Genomic DNA, 17,423 nt, shown 5'->3' with positions numbered 1-17,423 from the left:
AAGATTTGTACTTACAAATATTTATAATTTGCTCGTAATACTCTAAAAGGTTCTTGCAATTCAAGTTGCAATCTTGGGAACGACACGAGAGAATGTCATTACCTTGCATTTCCAGCCGTTTAAGTTAAATAAGTTTACGCAGCAAAAATTAGTAATATCTGTTTGTAAATCCGACTGGCCGGGGACGTCTTTTTATTGCACGCAAAGCTTGACGTCATCAGCATACATAAGCACTCTGGAGTTAGTCAAGACTGTGGGAAGGCCATTTATATAATGTAAGCAATAAGAGACCCAAATACCCAGCAGTAATTCTTAGAGAATTAGTCTGTTGGCAACCATCTGAATAGCGGAAAGGTGGTTCCAATGGTTCCGACAATGGAGGTATTTAGGAACAGGTAATTAAAATGGAGCTGCCATTGAGAAATACCTTCACGTAAGTGAGGAGTCAGCCGCTATAAGAACTCCACCCCCATGCCTGATAACGCGATCTAGACATATACTGAAAACACAGCTGGAAAAACTTCTGAGCTCAGTATCTCAAGCTTTAACCAGGTTTCTGGGAACACAAAAACCTGAGAAGCAAGCAAAAGACTATTCAAATATAAGTTAGTAAGCTTACTAGGTAAGCCACTTGCATTCTGATATGAAATACCTAGGGAGTAGGACAGTTTTTTAGTTCGGTATTGGGAGACGTAGAAGGCGCATTAGTCCTATCAGGCCTAAGATTAGTTATTTCTACATGCCGGTTTTTTTTCTTAGCTTCGAACTCATTGATAACAACGTACTATGGCTAGAATTTCGTAGAGCAAATCGTGCCATGGAATTCGGTAGGGACGTTTATTTTAAAAGATGAAATGTCCCTAGCACAGGAAAATATCGATTTTATCAGCTCTGGTTTTGCCTCGGATAAGCTCGCATCTTCTAATGTTTGAGCAGGGGAAAGCTAAAAAACAAATACATATATCATAGGTGGAACAGCTATCATGGCTTTTGGCAAGACAGATTGGTTATCTACCGTGCCATTGTCGGCCGGTATTCTTGGCCCAAAACCCTGGGCGGATACATTTATAGTTATGGTGCATTGAGGAGTCATTATTTGGAACTCCCCAGGAAAAAAAAACAGATATAACCACCGGCACGGGAACTCACATTGGGCACATTTGGCCTGGGAGACTCATTTAATAGCGTAAGGCTATTTAACATATCATGAGTTTTCAAAACCTCGATATGTCCTTAAGACCGCCCCTGGTTTGCCGCTTGAAGGACTACATCTTCTTTACCACCTCGCAACAGGCATCGCATCAGTAACGTAGGCCGATCGTCCATCGTCCGAGTTGCAATACCAATGCACTTGAAGTCCAAGCTGATGTTGCACATCCAGCACACGATGGTAGTGTCAGCTGCAGTAATTGGCGTTTTGCTGGTTTTGGCAAAGCAGCCAATTTGAGAATTCATGACTGGGACTACTTAAACACAAAGATAGGAAGAGAGCTGGGGAGCGACAGAGCGTGGGTATTAGCAAGCAACGTTTAGCTGACACGACGGCGCAGTCAACGGCTAAACGGGAGTGGCACAAAATGCAAAATGCCAAAGCAAGCACTAGCAGTACAATTAAAATTGAGACATAAACTCATTTAACTACAGAAATAAGAAAATAGGAATAGCTGCATGCAGTGAACGGGAAGATAGAAGATTTAAATTGAAACCCCGATGGTTTATGCAAAATTTAAACGCAAATCAAGAGCGCAACAAAAAAAAACACGGCCGTACACTGTGCATCCTGGAAAGTACGCTTGTATTTGGGCTCTTAGGGCCTTTTGCTGTTCGTCAATGCGTTTGATCTGACTCTGTATGATAGGTTGTTCGAGCAGCTTCCGTAGTCTAGCCGTTTCTAGTGCTGCCTCTACATTGGAGCAGAAGTTGTTTCTCTCACCGTGTGAATTTTCTTCTTGTAGTCTTTTAGAAGGATTTTGTATTCTTCGTTATTTATTTAATCTTTTGCTCATTTGGCGGTTTTAAAAAATTCCCTGAGATTATTGTGTTAGAGCAGCAGGCTAAAAAGTGCGGGGAAGTGGCGATGGGGCCAGCAGCTGCAGGAATATGATGGAAAAATGAAGGAATCAGTACTGGTGCAAATTACGAATTCGATCTTCGGATTAGAGCTACGAGACAGAATGGATCAGAATTTTATTTTTTTGGACGTTGATTTTTTTTTTAATTTTGGACGTTGATGCACTATGGTCAGTACACTCAAGTGGCCCGTATGACACCAGGAACGTGCCTGTTTGGGTTAGGTGTCAGTAGCGCCATGGAAAATATAGGACAGAATACGAGGAAATTGACTGCCGGCGTGCTGCTAGGTTGTTTGCTTGCATGTTTACTAAGTGTGATAGTTTTAAGGATTTTAGTTTGGGAAGGGTATCTACGTTAGAGATTAGTGTGTACAAATCATTATAATTTGCACATAACACGCTTAAAGGTTCATGCAGTTCAAAGGGGGCTCTACAGTCGCACTACACTAATGGTATATAGGATCTAGTATTTTTACATGGTACGTGGAAATTGAGCTGACTCAACAAGTCAGCTCATTCCACATCACCATGGATAAGGTTATAAATAAAGGTTATTCTTAGCATCGTTCTACGATTGTCTAAGGACGGCAAGTTTATGAATAGAAGTCTGCTAGAGTAGGAAGGTAATCTTTGGTTTGCATCCCAATTTAAACCCCTTAATTCGAAAAATAAAAAGTTCTTGGTTCAAGTTCAAGTTTTGGGTCCAAGCGGACGCCCAAATCATCAACAGAATTAATACTTTCCAAAGAGCACCAGTTCAGCGTGTAAGTAGCAAGCTAAAGAACGACACGAGAGAATGTCATTAGTTTGCATTTCGAGCCATTTAAGATTAATAAGTTTACACGGCACCAAAGCCGACTGGCAGGCAACGTCATTGTATTGCACCAAAGCTTGACGTCATCCGCGTACATAAGCACTCTGGAGTTAGTCAAAACTTTGGGCAGGTCATTTATAAATAATGTAAACAATAAGGGTCCCAAATGGCTTTCTTGCGGGACGCCAGATGTAACCCTTAGAACATTGGATAAATTATTCTTAAAGAGGACCTTTTGCGTCCTGCCATTCAAATAACTTGAGATCCAATTAAGAAGATCACTTGGAAAACCCATTGAATCGAGTTTTCTAACGAGGAGAGAATGGTTAACAGAGTCAAATGCTTTACTGAAATCAGTATAGATTACATCTGTCTGACAATTTTTATGGAAGCCCTTTATAATATAGGAAGAGAGCTCCAAAAGATTTGTTGTTGTTGATCTTCGCTTCATAAAACCATGTTGACATGGAGAAATAACCGATCTACAAAGGTGCTGTAAGTGAGGGGTGATAATGTTTTCAAATAATTTAGGGATGGCCAACAACTTAGAGATTCCTCTATAACTGCTGGCATCCAATTTGATTCCTTTTTTGTGGAGAGGAATAATAAACGATTCCTTCCAAATAATAGGAAAGTGGGAGGTTTCCAAAGACAAGGTAATCAATTTCTGGAGGGGATAGCACAGGGCGTCGGCACAATACCTGAGCACACAGCCAGGAATTCCGTAGCGACCTGGCGAATAAACTGGCTTGACACGATGAAGATATAAAAGAAGAGAGCTCTCGTTTAGGCTAGGACAGAAAATTTAGTTTGATTTGGGTATGTCGTAGGAATAAGTCTGGTGTAAATTCGAAGAGCTTGAATAAGTTGTTTGAAAAAACTGCGAAAATAGATCGACTATTGCCTCATCATTATTTGCGGTAGTATTTTCAAATGAAAGCGAGGAAGGATTTGTTTTAGGCTTACGTTTAGTGTTAACGAAATTATAAAACTGTTTTGGGTCCTGTGAGAACTGGGCCCTACAACGAGTTAAATAGTTTTTATAACACTGCGCGTTCAGCACGGTAAAGTTTGACCGAGCTGATAAATAAGATAAAAGGGAAGATTGAGAACCGGTGAATTTAAATTTAGCATACAGTCTAGATTTTTTATTTTTAAGTCGGCTCAACTCTTTCGTAAACCACGGTGGTTTATTCGAGCTTGGCGGATAATATAACGGAACACATTCAGTAAAAAATGAATTCATGGCCCTGTAAAAAATATCCACGGCAACTGCCATGTCAGTGCACATGTATAGATCGGACCAATTGAACTCGTTTATAACATTATTCAGCCGTTCAAAGTCCGTTTTGCGAAAACATAGGACTTTATTGGCTGGACGGTCAGAAATATTCTGTACGTCACACCCAATATTAAGAGTCACATCGAAAGTTGGATGATAAGGATCTTCGGGCTGCGTCAGAGGCGCCATCCTTGCTAAACTGACTCTCGCAGGATCAGAGACGAAGCAAAGATCGAGCAAGCGCTGTAAGGAATTACGAACATGGTTGACTTGAAATTGACAGCGAAATGTCAAACAAGCCAGCGATAAAGTCATGTTGTGTAGGTGTATGGAGAGTATTGGTGGAATTATTTGAGCAGCAATTAGCACCAGGGATATTAAAATCTCCTAGAACTACCAACTGGTCTCTATTCAAAAGTCTACTGGAAACCATCTGAATAGCGGAAAGGTGATTCCAATAAATAGGAAGTTCCGACAGTGGAGGTATGCAGGTAATAAAAATGGAGCTACCTTTGATAGATAGCTTCACACAGAGAAATTCAACATCGTTACATTCCTCGAAAGTTAATAATTCTGACGTGAGTGAGGAGTCCACCGCTATAAGAACTCCACCCCCGCGTCTGATAGGGCGATCTAGCCGATATACTGTGAACACAGCTGGAAAAACTTCGGAGCTCAGAATCTCCGGCTTGAGCCAGGTTTTTGTGAGCACAATAACCTGAGATGCAAACGAAAGGCTATCAGAATACAAGTTGGGAAGCTTACTACGTAAGCCTCTTGCATTCTGATAGGAAATACCTAGGGAGTGGGTTAGTTTTTTGGATCGGGATTGGAAGACGTAGAAGGCACAGTGATTTGATCAAGCCTGGGAAGTTATTCCTACAGGCCGCTTTTTCTTTTTCTTCGCCTCGAACTCCTTAACAACGATCTACTCTGGCCAGAAGTTGGGAGAGCAATTAGTGTTAAAGAGCTCGTTAGGGACATTTATTTTGAAAGATGAAATGTCCCTTGCGTAAGAAAATTGGAACTTTTCCACCTTTATCTTAATTTTTTCGGCTCTGGTTTTGCCTTGTATAAAGGCGAGAACATCTTCTGATGTTTGGTCAAGGGAGAGCCGCGAGACAAAAATATGTCTCGTCGGTGGAACCGCTATAAGGGCTTTTGGCAAGGCGGATTGGTTATCTGCCGTGCCATTGTTGGCCGGTATTCCGGGCCTAACACCTTGGGCAGATATATCGTTAAAGACGGGACTTTGAAGGGTCAATATTTGCGAGAAATCACCGGCGGTACGGCCACTCCCGCTGCTCATTCGGGTACCGAATCTTTTCTAGCGCTCGATCTCAGCACTCTTGGAATCAATGTTGAGGTAGAGGGCTGTGCCGAGGGAGGCTGCTGCTGAGAGCCCGTTGCAGACAGTTGGGGTCCGTCTACATGCTGCCCACCAATAGTTTTTTTCCGCCTAGGACACTCATTTAATAGCGTAAGGCTATTAAATTGGGAGTCCAGCGCCAAGAACATATCAAGAGTTTTACGAAAACTCGTTAAAATGCCCTTAAAACCGCTTTTGGTTTGCCGCATGAAAGACATCATCTCCCTTTCTACATAGCGACAGGCCTCACAACAGTAACGCAGGCCGATGTTTTTCCTTACATCGTCCACCGTCCGAGCTGCAACTCCAATACACTTGGCGTGCATGACATTGTCGCACAGCCAGCAGCCGATTGTAAGGTAACCTGCAGCAATTGCCTTTTTGCAGGTTTTGACGAAACAGACAATATTTCCGGACATTATAAGGACTTACCACTGTACTTGTACTTGGTGGCAGGTGAGCGAATGAGATCGAATAAGATAAGAAGTGCAGCGTCACAGCTAAAGTGATAGAGTGAGAGAGCGTGAGAGATAAGTAGATAAAACGTTTAGCTGTTGCGACGGCGCAGACAAAAGCTAGACGAAGAAGGCACAAAAAGGAATGCAAAATATGCAAAAGCTAGCACTAGCAGCACAACTAAATTGGAAAATAAAACCAATTATATACACAAATTAGAATAGCTGCATGCACACGCGAAGTGAACGGGAAGTTATAAACACAAATTAGAAAATTTAAGTTAACCCCGGTGGTTAGATTCAAACTTTAATACAAAACGAGAGCGCAAGAAAAAAACACGTCCGTTCACTTGGAAAGATGAAAGATGATTTATAAAGATCTATGAGAGAAATATGTATAGAAATCAGAAGATTACGTCAACAAGACTTATTCTTTTCAAGGAGCAGTCATTTAGAATATGAGTGGCATACTGTTGAATGACATCTAAAAATTACGATCCGATTGTATGTCTGACTGACATGAACTATCCTTATCCTGCAAGCATAGTTTTAGGAATACAAGTATTCTAGAGTTGGTAAGAACAACCGGCGGGTCATTGATAAACAATTCTTTTAGCCGTGTCCAAGGTTACTACCTTGTGGGACTCCAGAAGTGAGACAAGCAGTTGGATAAAACGATTTTAAACAGAACCTTTTGAGGTCTGTCACTGCAATAACTGAAAATCCAATGAAGGAGATCACTGGGAAACCCCATTGTGTCGAGTTTTCTTATAAGACGAGAATGATTAACCGAGTCAACAGCTTTACTAAGGTCCGTGTACATCATATTGGCTTAAGGGAGGGAAAGGTATTTTATGTTTTTCTTTTTATATATATTTTATTTATATTGAATGCATTATATCTGAAGAATATTGTACCAAAATTTCAAGCGAATTAATACACTTTTTTTTATAATTTAGATGTGACAATAACAAATTAGATGATTTTTGTATTCTGGTTATATATATATATATATATATCGATTCGTGGTCGCGTTCCATTTTCGAGCGGAGTGAGCGGAGTGACGATCGCTGAAGACTGCCCGATCGTTCTGCCTAAGAACTGCCTTCGAACCACACACGGCGACAGCGACGCGACGCTGCTGCCTCGCTATAACGATTCCTGTGAAAAAGGGAACTAATAGCGCAGCTGTGTCGCGCCACAACGAACGAAAAGACCCAAACAAAGAATAGAACCAAGAATGCAAAAGTTCCGCGTAAGACAAATATTCCAGGAACTAGCATTCTGCATACGCTGGTATACGAATGGTATATCCATTCGCCGGCATATATATATATATAAATGTTATAAGACATTCTTTGAATGTTTTCCTTTAATAAACCATTCGTTAAATAAATACATTTAAACTGTGTCGCCGGGAAAAAAATTACAAAAACATTTTTTGCATTATTTGGTGAAACACAATATCTGTTTTAAGTTGGTTGGTCCAAATATGTTGAAGTCCCTAGTTTTTCTCAATATAAAAAAGCCTGTTAAAACGGCATGAATTTCCGTTGGCTCTTCAGATCGATTAAGGAATGTAAAAAAAATTAATAAAACTCCCTGAAAATGATCGTTTCATACAGATACAGAAATCCTCAATTACAACCGTTTGCGAGATAAGGCTATACCAAATCTGTAATCTTTACTAACCCTAAAAGATTTAGGAGCTGAGAAAGAAAAACTCGCAGAATACAATTTTAAAAGCTTGGAGCATCAGTCCTAGTATTTTGATATGAAATTTGGAAGAAAAGGGTTCGTTTTTTAAAACTAAAGGTTGTACTCCCACAGGTCATTTTCTGTGTTAGCCTCGTACTTCTTAACTACAACGTGCTCGGGCCAGAAGTCACATGAGCAAATAGTGCAAAAACAAAATTTGAAGGAGGCATATATTCTTAAAGATGAAATGTCTCTGGTATTCCAAAACTTGTATTTTTCTACCGATACATTTTCGGCTTTGACTTGTATATTGGCCTGGAAACAAATATTACATTCGAAAATGGAAAGCTGTAATGGTATTACGTTACGTAATGTTACCAAAATCGAATAACCAGTCCAGACTTTATTAGACCAATTACGGAAGGTGGGAGTTTTATTACCAAGAGGTGTAACAGGTCTTGGTTTGATGTGAATCGCACAGTGGCTGCAGATCAACAGAAGATATTAATATTAATAGCTTCAGACTTTTAAGCCGCGTTCCGTCATTCCGCCGTAATTCCCTTGCCGAAAATGTATCTATAAATACGCTTCTGGCCTAGCGCGTGAAGGATAACATTTCAAACCTTCACCAGCCAGAAATTACATCTGAGATGCGACCCGTCATCTTGATCCAATTGAAGTGCACCACCGCGGTGCAAAGTCAGCAATGAAGATTTGAATATTCAACCAAAATATTTTTATTTTAGTTTTTAATAGCTTAGCGAGCTTAGCCACATATAAATTGCTCATTCATAGGAACAACAAAAAAGACTCCAGCGAGTCAGATTTCCAGAACGCAGGGCCAGCGCTGGCATTGACACCAAGAATTTTTACACCCTCTCCCCCACCTACAGCCAGCGATATGGCTATCACTTCCAAACAATTAAGGGAAGTTATTCAGACTGCTCTAATAGAGCAGGCCGCGCAAATTCGGTGAACGAACAAGAACTGAGCCAGACCATTGAAAAGCTGGCCGGCAGGGCAGATGCAGTAAGCATTGCAGCACCGGCCGTGGCCTCAGAAGTAAAATGTTTGCTCGAAGCACAAGAGACGTACATCCGATTGCGACAAGCACAGTGGCTTCGTATCGCATTTTCAGGTATGCTGGCAGCTCTCGCCATTATTAGAAGTAAGGTACTAAATTCAGTACTAAATTTCAACGCGAAAAAAAGTCTCCTTGATTTTACTTATAGTGGCCAATGCATGACATTGATTCACTAGGTATCCTATGACAGGATACGATGACCTTGCTACAATATTACAATGAGTTGGAGAAACCTTACCTTACACGCTAACAAAGTCAACATTTTCTACGAGGCGTCAGTGGTCAAAGTCTTAAGTCTCAAGTCTCTTAACTTTCGTAATTTTTTCGCAACCATTTTTGCAGAAAGATACGAGGATCGCAGGTAAAATGCAAAAACACAAGAAGAAGAAAAAGTCCTCCCGCAGCCAAAGTCACCGAATTAGTGGTGACGGTAAAAACACGTACGTACTGAAGAGGCCATTAACACATTAATCCATCCCTCTCTAAGATGATACAACCTACCTGGACGGTAGGGTTAACCCCGTCACTCAGGGCGAAAAATAGGACTAAAAAGCCACAACCTTGATTTTTTAGGGAAAAATCCCTAATGCCCGTCATTAGACTAAGAGAAGCAGGGATTGATATGAGACTTCTCATTGACACTGGCGCATTAAAGTATTAAAGTATCCGACCTCACAAGGACTTAAAAAGCGTTCGACCGGTAGAATCCCCGTTTACAGTTTAATCTATTCATAGAGATACGAAAGTCACAAACAAATGATTCGTATTATTATTCAACTTGAAAGCTTAATTCCAGTCTGGCTTCCAGTAAATCGTGCTCGCAGAGCGCGATAGGAAAAAAACCTCAGTAGTATAAAAACGGGATTTTCGGGACCTTTGATGTCGGCAAAAGGGGTAATAAAAATGCAATTAATGGGTTAGCTGTCAAAACATTTAATTGCTTTGAGTAATAAAAATGCAATTAATGAGGGTTAGCTGTCAACCTGTCAATGGATGGGGGTAATAAAGATGCAATTAATTAGGGTCAGTGTATGTAAAAGGACACTTGTGAACAAGTGTTCAAGCGCCCCAACAAGGATGTGGATACGAGTGCGAAAGGGAGGGGAGCGATCCCGAGCGATCCCGGAGCGCACGTGTACGTTCCCACGACCCTCACTGAAAGAAAGGGACGGGGGAGGCAATTGAAAAGGTCGCACCGCAGCGATCCTGGGCCGCATCGATCCCGTTCACGCACGTGGACGTTGACCCACAATCCTCACTTAAAAAAGGGACGGGGGTGGAATGGAAATGGAAATGCTAACGGAAAAATCCACGCTCTGCTCGATCCTCGAGCACACTTGGACGTTGACCCTCAATCCTCACTTAAAAAAAGGGACGGGGGTGAAATGGAAAATTCCACGCCCACGCTCTGCTCGATCACGTTCACGCACGTGGACGTTAACCCACGATCCTCACTTAAGAAAGGGATGGGGGTGGAATGGAAGAAGGGTGCTAACGGAAAATTCTTGAAAAGGTCATTTGTTTTCCCATAGAAGGAGAGAAACACACAATTCCCTCCTTGAAAAAGGATGGGAGGAAGGGGTTTTCCCACACTCATTGCATCTGGAGTTGTTCGAATGTGTGTGATGACATATACAATTAGCTTATCTAAATAGGGGTGGTGGGTGAAAGGGATACACTTGTAACGGTTTCTCAGTGAAGGCGGAGCTGACTTTAAAAAGGATGGAAAGGGTAAGAAAATGTCAAGTGTTTGCTGTACATTTTCTGATTTTCGTGGGTCCACGTATGGACTAGTTGAGTACTAAGAATCACTTCTAGTTGGCGGTTTGATCAATCCAGAGTGGAAAAATTAAATAAATTTTTAAAAGTTTATCCAAAATTTAAAAAGTTGAAAATTACAAAAGTGCAAACGTACAAAAGTGCAAAAGTGCAAAAGTGCAAAACTTTAAAAGTGTAAAAACACAGAACAGAAAAAAAAAAAAATATTAAATTAAATTAAATAAAAATCAAAAACAAAAAACAATCAACCATCAACAAAAAACAATCAACAAAAACAAAAAACAAAAACAATCATCATCATCATCATCATCATCATCATCATCATCATCATCATCATCATCATCATCATCATCATCTTCATCTTCATCATCATCATCATCTTCATCTTCATCTTCATCTTCATCTTCATCTTCATCTTCATCTTCATCTTCATCTTCATCTTCATCTTCATCTTCATCTTCATCTTCATCTTCATCTTCATCTTCATCTTCATCTTCATCTTCATCTTCATCTTCATCTTCATCTTCATCTTCATCTTCATCTTCATCTTCATCTTCATCTTCATCACCATCATCGTCATCAAAATGTATGCCAACAACAACAACTTCAACAACATGCAAGGAATTTTCTGTAACTCCTGTCAGCAGAACCTTCCACTTAATGTGCAATGGCATCACCATGTTCGCACAGAACAACATAAATATTTTGCTACCCGACCCCTAGATGGGCAAGTAAAGCAAATTATTGATGGATACAAGGGACGTATCCTTCAATATATGTTTACGAATGAGGGAGCAGCTCTAAGGATTCCTGGTGAATTTTTGCATGAAGCGGGCCAGGCGCTGCTCCCTCATATTGAAAGAGTCCTCAGTTTCCATACAGCTTCAAAAATAAATTTTGAGCTGTTTGCGGAGTACATGTTAGTAAAAGAACATGAAACGCAAGTGGAAATTAAATCGTTCCAAAGTAAGATGAGTTTGGTTACGATATCATCCAACTTATTTGATTTATACGATTCCCATACGGATAGTATAAAATCGAAAATGGATGAGTTCCAAGAGAAGGACAGTGGATGGACCCTAACACGCATACTTAGGGTGGAGTTGAACATGCTTCAATGTGTTCCTCTCAAAGGATCGGAATATTTCGATCTACCTGCACGCCTTAAAGCCCGTAGAGCATGCGTCAATGTACAGAACAAGGATGTTTTCTGTTTTAAGTGGGCAATCGTATCCGGATTAAACCCAAAGGAAAAGGGAGAGCGGTGTTGTGTGTATGATGTTGATATCAAATCAAGCATCATACACACAAACAACATCAGAATCGATTTCACTGGGTTGACATTCCCAATGAAAACGGATAAAATAAATGTATTCGTCCAACAAAACCCTCACATAAGTCTTAATGTGTTTGGGTATGACGAGGATAAGGACACTATTTTTGGACCCCTCTATACAAATGGAACTGAGAAGCACCATCATCTTAATTTGCTGTATCTGGATGGACCAACCACCGATATTCATGGACATTATGTGTGGATCAAAAATATTTCCGGGTAAGCACACTCAAAAAAAAAAATAAATAAATAAATAAAAAAAATAATAAAACAAAAAATAAAAAAAATATATAAATATATGGTATGATGATAATTGACTAACTCAATTTTTAATTGTTAAATTCCAGCCTCCTATCTTCACAGTTAGGAAAAAAAGGAAATAGGCGATGGTTCTGCAACAAGTGCCTTTCCTTTTCAACGAGTGAGGAAAGGGCTCACAGGCACTCTGAAAGATGCAGCAACATTGTGAGTCAACAGCCTAAGGAAGGGGAAAATGAGGTCAAATTCAAGAATGTCCATCGCCAGCTGGAGGTGCCCTTCGCTGTGTATGCAGACTTCGAATGCATACTTGAGCCCACAACAATAGATGTAAGTGAAAAAACCCAATTAGTAAATAAGCATGTCCCGATAGCCTTTGCATATTATATAAAATGTTCATTCGACCCCTCGTTAGAAAAATTTGTATCTAAGACCGGATTAAATGTCGGGCGCACTTTTGTAGATAGTTTAACATCCGATTTGTCCGCTATTTACCAAAACTACATGAATTATGTAGTACCACTTCAAATGAGTGCACAGGATTCGTATGATTTTGACGAGGCCCTCAATTGCCACATATGTAAGGGAATTTTAGGTAGCGATAGAGTCAGGGATCACTGCCATTTTACTGGGCAATTTCGAGGTGCAGCACATAGTGAGTGCAACCTTAAATATAAGACAGGAGATTTTATACCTGTTTTCTTCCACAATCTATCCAAATACGATTCACACTTGTTTGTGAAAGAACTTGGGGAGATTGATGGAGAAATTAAAATAATTCCTTTGAATAAGGAATTATATATTTCCATTTCTAAATATATTCCATTAGGGAAAAATAAGATGGAAATTAGATTTTTAGATACCATTCGCTTCATGCCCTCTAGCCTAGACAAACTTGCAGGAAATTTAAATGAAGGGGATTTCAAAGTTCTTCGAAATCAATTTCCAGACATAAAAGATTTCTCTCTACTTCGTAGGAAAGGTGTATTCCCATATGAATACTTGGATTCTGATAAAAAATTATTAGAAACCTCTCTCCCACCTCGAGAAAATTTTTATAGTAAATTGACAGACTCCGAATGCTCTGAAGCTGATTATCTTCATGCCGTTCAGGTTTGGAGTCACTTCAAGTGTCAAACACTTAGAGATTATTTGGAACTCTACTTAAAGACAGATGTTTTGTTGCTCACAGACGTTTTTCAGAACTTTAGGGCTATTTGTTCAAATATCTACCAACTCGATCCTGCCCATTATTATACAACTCCAGGCTTGTCATGGGATGCGATGTTGAAAACTACAGGAATATCCCTCGAATTACTGACTGATATTGATATGATAACATATATTCAATCTGGAATTCGAGGGGGACTTGTTCAAAGTAGTCATAGATATACCAAAGCAAACCACAAATATCTTCAAGATTTTGACCCGAGTAAGGAGTCAGAATATTTAATGTATGTGGATGCTAATAATTTATATGGATGGGCAATGTCAGAAGCACTCCCTTATGGAAATTTTAAATGGTTGAATCAACCAGAAATAGAAATGTTCAATATTAATTCTATTTGTGATGAAAGCGAGTATGGATATATTTTAGAGGTAGACTTGAAATATCCATACTCGCTTCACGATGAACACAATGACCTGCCTTTCTGTCCTGGGAACAGACTCCCTTCAAAAACCTCAAAGACTCCAAAATTAATAGCCGATCTTTGTAATAAAACCAAATATATCATACACTATAAAACTTTAAAGCAGTGTATAGATAATGGCTTAGAGCTCGAAAAGGTACATAGTATCCTCGAATTCAAGCAAAAACCTTGGCTTAAAAAATATATTGATATTAACACAGAGCATAGGACTAGGGCTAAAAGTAATTTTGAGAAAGACTTTTTTAAGCTTTTAAACAACAGTGTCTATGGGAAGACGATGGAGAATAGCTTAAAGCGCAAGGACATTCGCCTAGTAACAGAATGGGAAGCTCCACCTGTGGGTCCCAAAGGTGGGCGTCCTAGGTTATGTGCGAGGGACTTAATAGCCAGGTCCAATTTTCATAGTGCAACAAAGTTTAGTGAAAAGATGTATGCAATTCAAATGAATAGACTTCATAACGTTTGTGATAAGCCAACATACCTGGGTTTTGTAGTGTTGGAGTTATCCAAATGGAAGATGTATGATTTTCACTACTCATATATGAAACCCAAATTTCAGAATGCACTTAAATTAAATTATATGGATACAGATTCATTTATCTACTCTATTAAAACAGAGGATTTATATAGTGACATTCGTGAAGATGTTGCTTTAAAATTTGATACATCTGAATATCCAGATCAATTGGCTAGGCTATATAATTTCCAGCAGTGTAATAAGAAGCGCTTAGGGTTCTTCAAAGACGAACTGCAGGGTAGGTCAATGACTGAGTTTGTGGGTCTTCGCTCAAAAATGTATGCCTACACAGCAGCGGGTGTAGGTAGCGAGCCTGAAACATGTGTTAAAAAAAATAAGGGAGTGAAACGAAGTTGTTTGGAGAAGATAACTTTCAACAATTATAAAAATTGTTTGTTCACAGGACAACAAGAAAGTGATAGCATGTACATGTTTAGGTCGAGAGGGCATGAAATAAGTACATTAAAAATTACAAAAATAACTTTAGATAATAAGGATGATAAAAGAGTTATATGTGATGATGGAATATCCACTCTAGCAATAGGTCATTATAAAACAGTTCGTAGGGAAATTGAAGGCTGTATGACAGCTCTAGAAGCAGATTCAAGGGTTTGGCTTAGCCGAATGTCTGCTCTAGGAAACACCCCAAATAATGAGGGTGAGAGAGGAACTCTTAAAAGAAAATTAGAAGATACCGAAAGTGCGCTCGACGAATTCGAAGAAAATTTAATTTGGCATTATATTTCAATGGATAAAATGAGAGATCCAAAAATTGTATTTAAATAAAAACATCATTTATTTTGTATTTCTAGTATAATAATTTATTTAAAAATACTTACTTTAAGACTAAAAATAAATTAAATCTATGTGTATATAATATTAAGATTAGAATAAAATTGAATCAATGAAAAAAAAAAATAAATAAAAATATATATATATAAATAAATATCCAAAGGAAAACATAAAACTGCTTGTGTCTTTATTTCATTATAAAATTTCAGAGTTATTTATCCAGCTGTCGTCGGTTTTCGGGAAACCCAACCAACGTACAAGACATCTTTTTCCCTCTCTTTTAAGTACCTTCTCAACTAGGTAGGTATTGGGAAATCTAGTTTTTTTTTAGCTCTTCCTTATAGAATCCACCCTTAATAGGATTTCCATTCAAGTCTTCTAATAGATATGTGGTTGGATATGTATTTTGAACTTTGTATATCCTAAAAATTTCAACATTCCAATTAGGTGTGTATGATTTCTCAAATACTCCCTTATATTTTGAAATTCGAACATTGTCACCAATTTTCAGTTTGCTACCTGTAAACATTTTTATATTATTGTATACCGTTCCCAAGATGTGTTTCTCATTCTCAACATTCACATCGATAGGAGCCATTTTTATAGTCCTGTGTATTTTGTTGTTGTAAAAGTTAATTAATTTTTTGTAGATTTCAACCCACTTATAGCTCCCGTTGTAAGAAAACTCTTTCCACATAAGTTCTTTTAATGTTCTGTTGAATCTCTCAACAATTGAAGCCTTTAAAGTACTAAATGTTGAATAATGATTTATTTGATGTCGTTTCATCAAAGACTTAAATTGTTCGTTAAAAAACTCTTTTCCATCATCTGTTTGTAGATGTTTTGGTACTCCACGCCCAGATTTAAATATTTTCTCCATTGCTTCAACAACATCTTTTGCAGACTTAGACTTAAGTGCTTCACCCCACGCAAATTTCGAGAATGTGTCAATTACTGTTAGTAGGAAGCGATATCCATTATTCGAGGCAGAGTACTTTCCCATTTCCACCAGATCAGCCTGCCATAACGAATTTATTCCCTTTGTAATAACCCTCCGACGTAGAAAATGTTTGCGCGCAGGAGCGTGTAATTCATTAATAATTCCTCGCCTACTCATTATCAGGTAAAAGACTATTCAATTATTTCGAAAATCCTATTTTTTCAATAATAGATGAGACAACAACCTCAAGTCTCTCTATTCGATCTTCAATATCTGCAGTTTTCACATCAGGAATACTAACAATTAATTCTTGTTGATGTGAAATAATAGAATCCCTCAGCCTCTTTACAGACTTGTCGACGTATTCCTTGTTGGCTATATCTTTAGCTTCTTTGGGAATCCCAACATTTTTTTCACGTTGAATATTAAAATTACCCTCTGTATCAGTATCGATTGCCGTAACACCATCAAAACTTTGACCAATTGCTTCTTGAAATTTTGTAATCAATGATGTTAAGGATACTCTCAACTCATGAATAGCTTTATCAACATATTCTTTGATGACGATGTCTGCGTTTTCTTTTGGGAAGCCACCATTTTTTATACGCCTTTTTTGTATATTAAAGTTTCCATCAGTATCTAGGTAGAGTCCCGTCTCAGTTTTCTCATATCGTTTTAAATTATTAGTGTTCTGCTTTTCATGGATATAACGTCCAAACTTGTCAACGGTCATGATGAGTATAATCTCATTTGAATATTACAACATAAATATATACTAAATTAGAATATAATTTTGGCCTCTCGGAGCTCTTCAATTATCGATGTAATTTCGTTTGTGTGATTTGTATTTCCAGCTGTTTCCGAAGCTATTAAAAGTTGAAGTCGTTCCACTAACTCATTTGGATCGTCCCAGTATACATAATTAGGTTTATTCCTTTCAAGTGACATGAAACCAGACCCGGTTACGTTTTCTTTATTGCGTTTGGGTGTAGACTTGGTGACGGGTAAATTAGCTAAAAGTGGTTTGATAATTTGAGAATATTTTAATGCTCTCGTTCCTTTCACTTGTCCGTTTGGTAGAAAATTTCTTCGGTAGGCATTAGTTTTTTGTAAAATTTCTCTATATAGCTCCAGATCATCTGTATTATAATTTTTTGGAAGATGATGGAATATTAAAGAATATAATCCGCTAGTGAGTTTCCAGTTTTGCCCATCCTCAAACTCAATTGTATTATTTGATACATTTATTTGATTATTCCCCAACATTAATTGACCAGAGTCATTTTTGTATGGTCCATATGTTTTATCCAAAATATGATCTCGTGCTAGTTCACTAACATTAAAATTTTTTGAACTCTCTTCAAGCACTGAGGGT

The 17,423-nt window shown here is 38.6% G+C and overlaps 1 protein-coding gene across 1 annotated transcript in view; it reads right to left on the bottom strand.

The window, feature by feature from the left end:
- Nucleotides 1–1,233: 1,233 nt before the first annotated feature.
- The window catches only part of LOC147642921 (uncharacterized), a 95,753-nt gene continuing 79,563 nt past the window's right edge, over nt 1,234–17,423 (bottom strand). Inside the window, exon 3 of the mRNA XM_086837601.1 lies at nt 1,234–1,420. Coding sequence (XP_086693727.1) covers nt 1,234–1,420 — 187 coding nt within the window. The remainder of the gene's footprint in view (nt 1,421–17,423) is intronic.

Source organism: Drosophila serrata, unplaced genomic scaffold, assembly GCF_035046125.1.
Source record: "Drosophila serrata isolate PLE 108 unplaced genomic scaffold, ASM3504612v1 contig_331, whole genome shotgun sequence".
Lineage (NCBI taxonomy): Eukaryota > Metazoa > Arthropoda > Insecta > Diptera > Drosophilidae > Drosophila > Drosophila serrata.
This window is presented reverse-complemented; position numbering and strand designations above follow the sequence as displayed.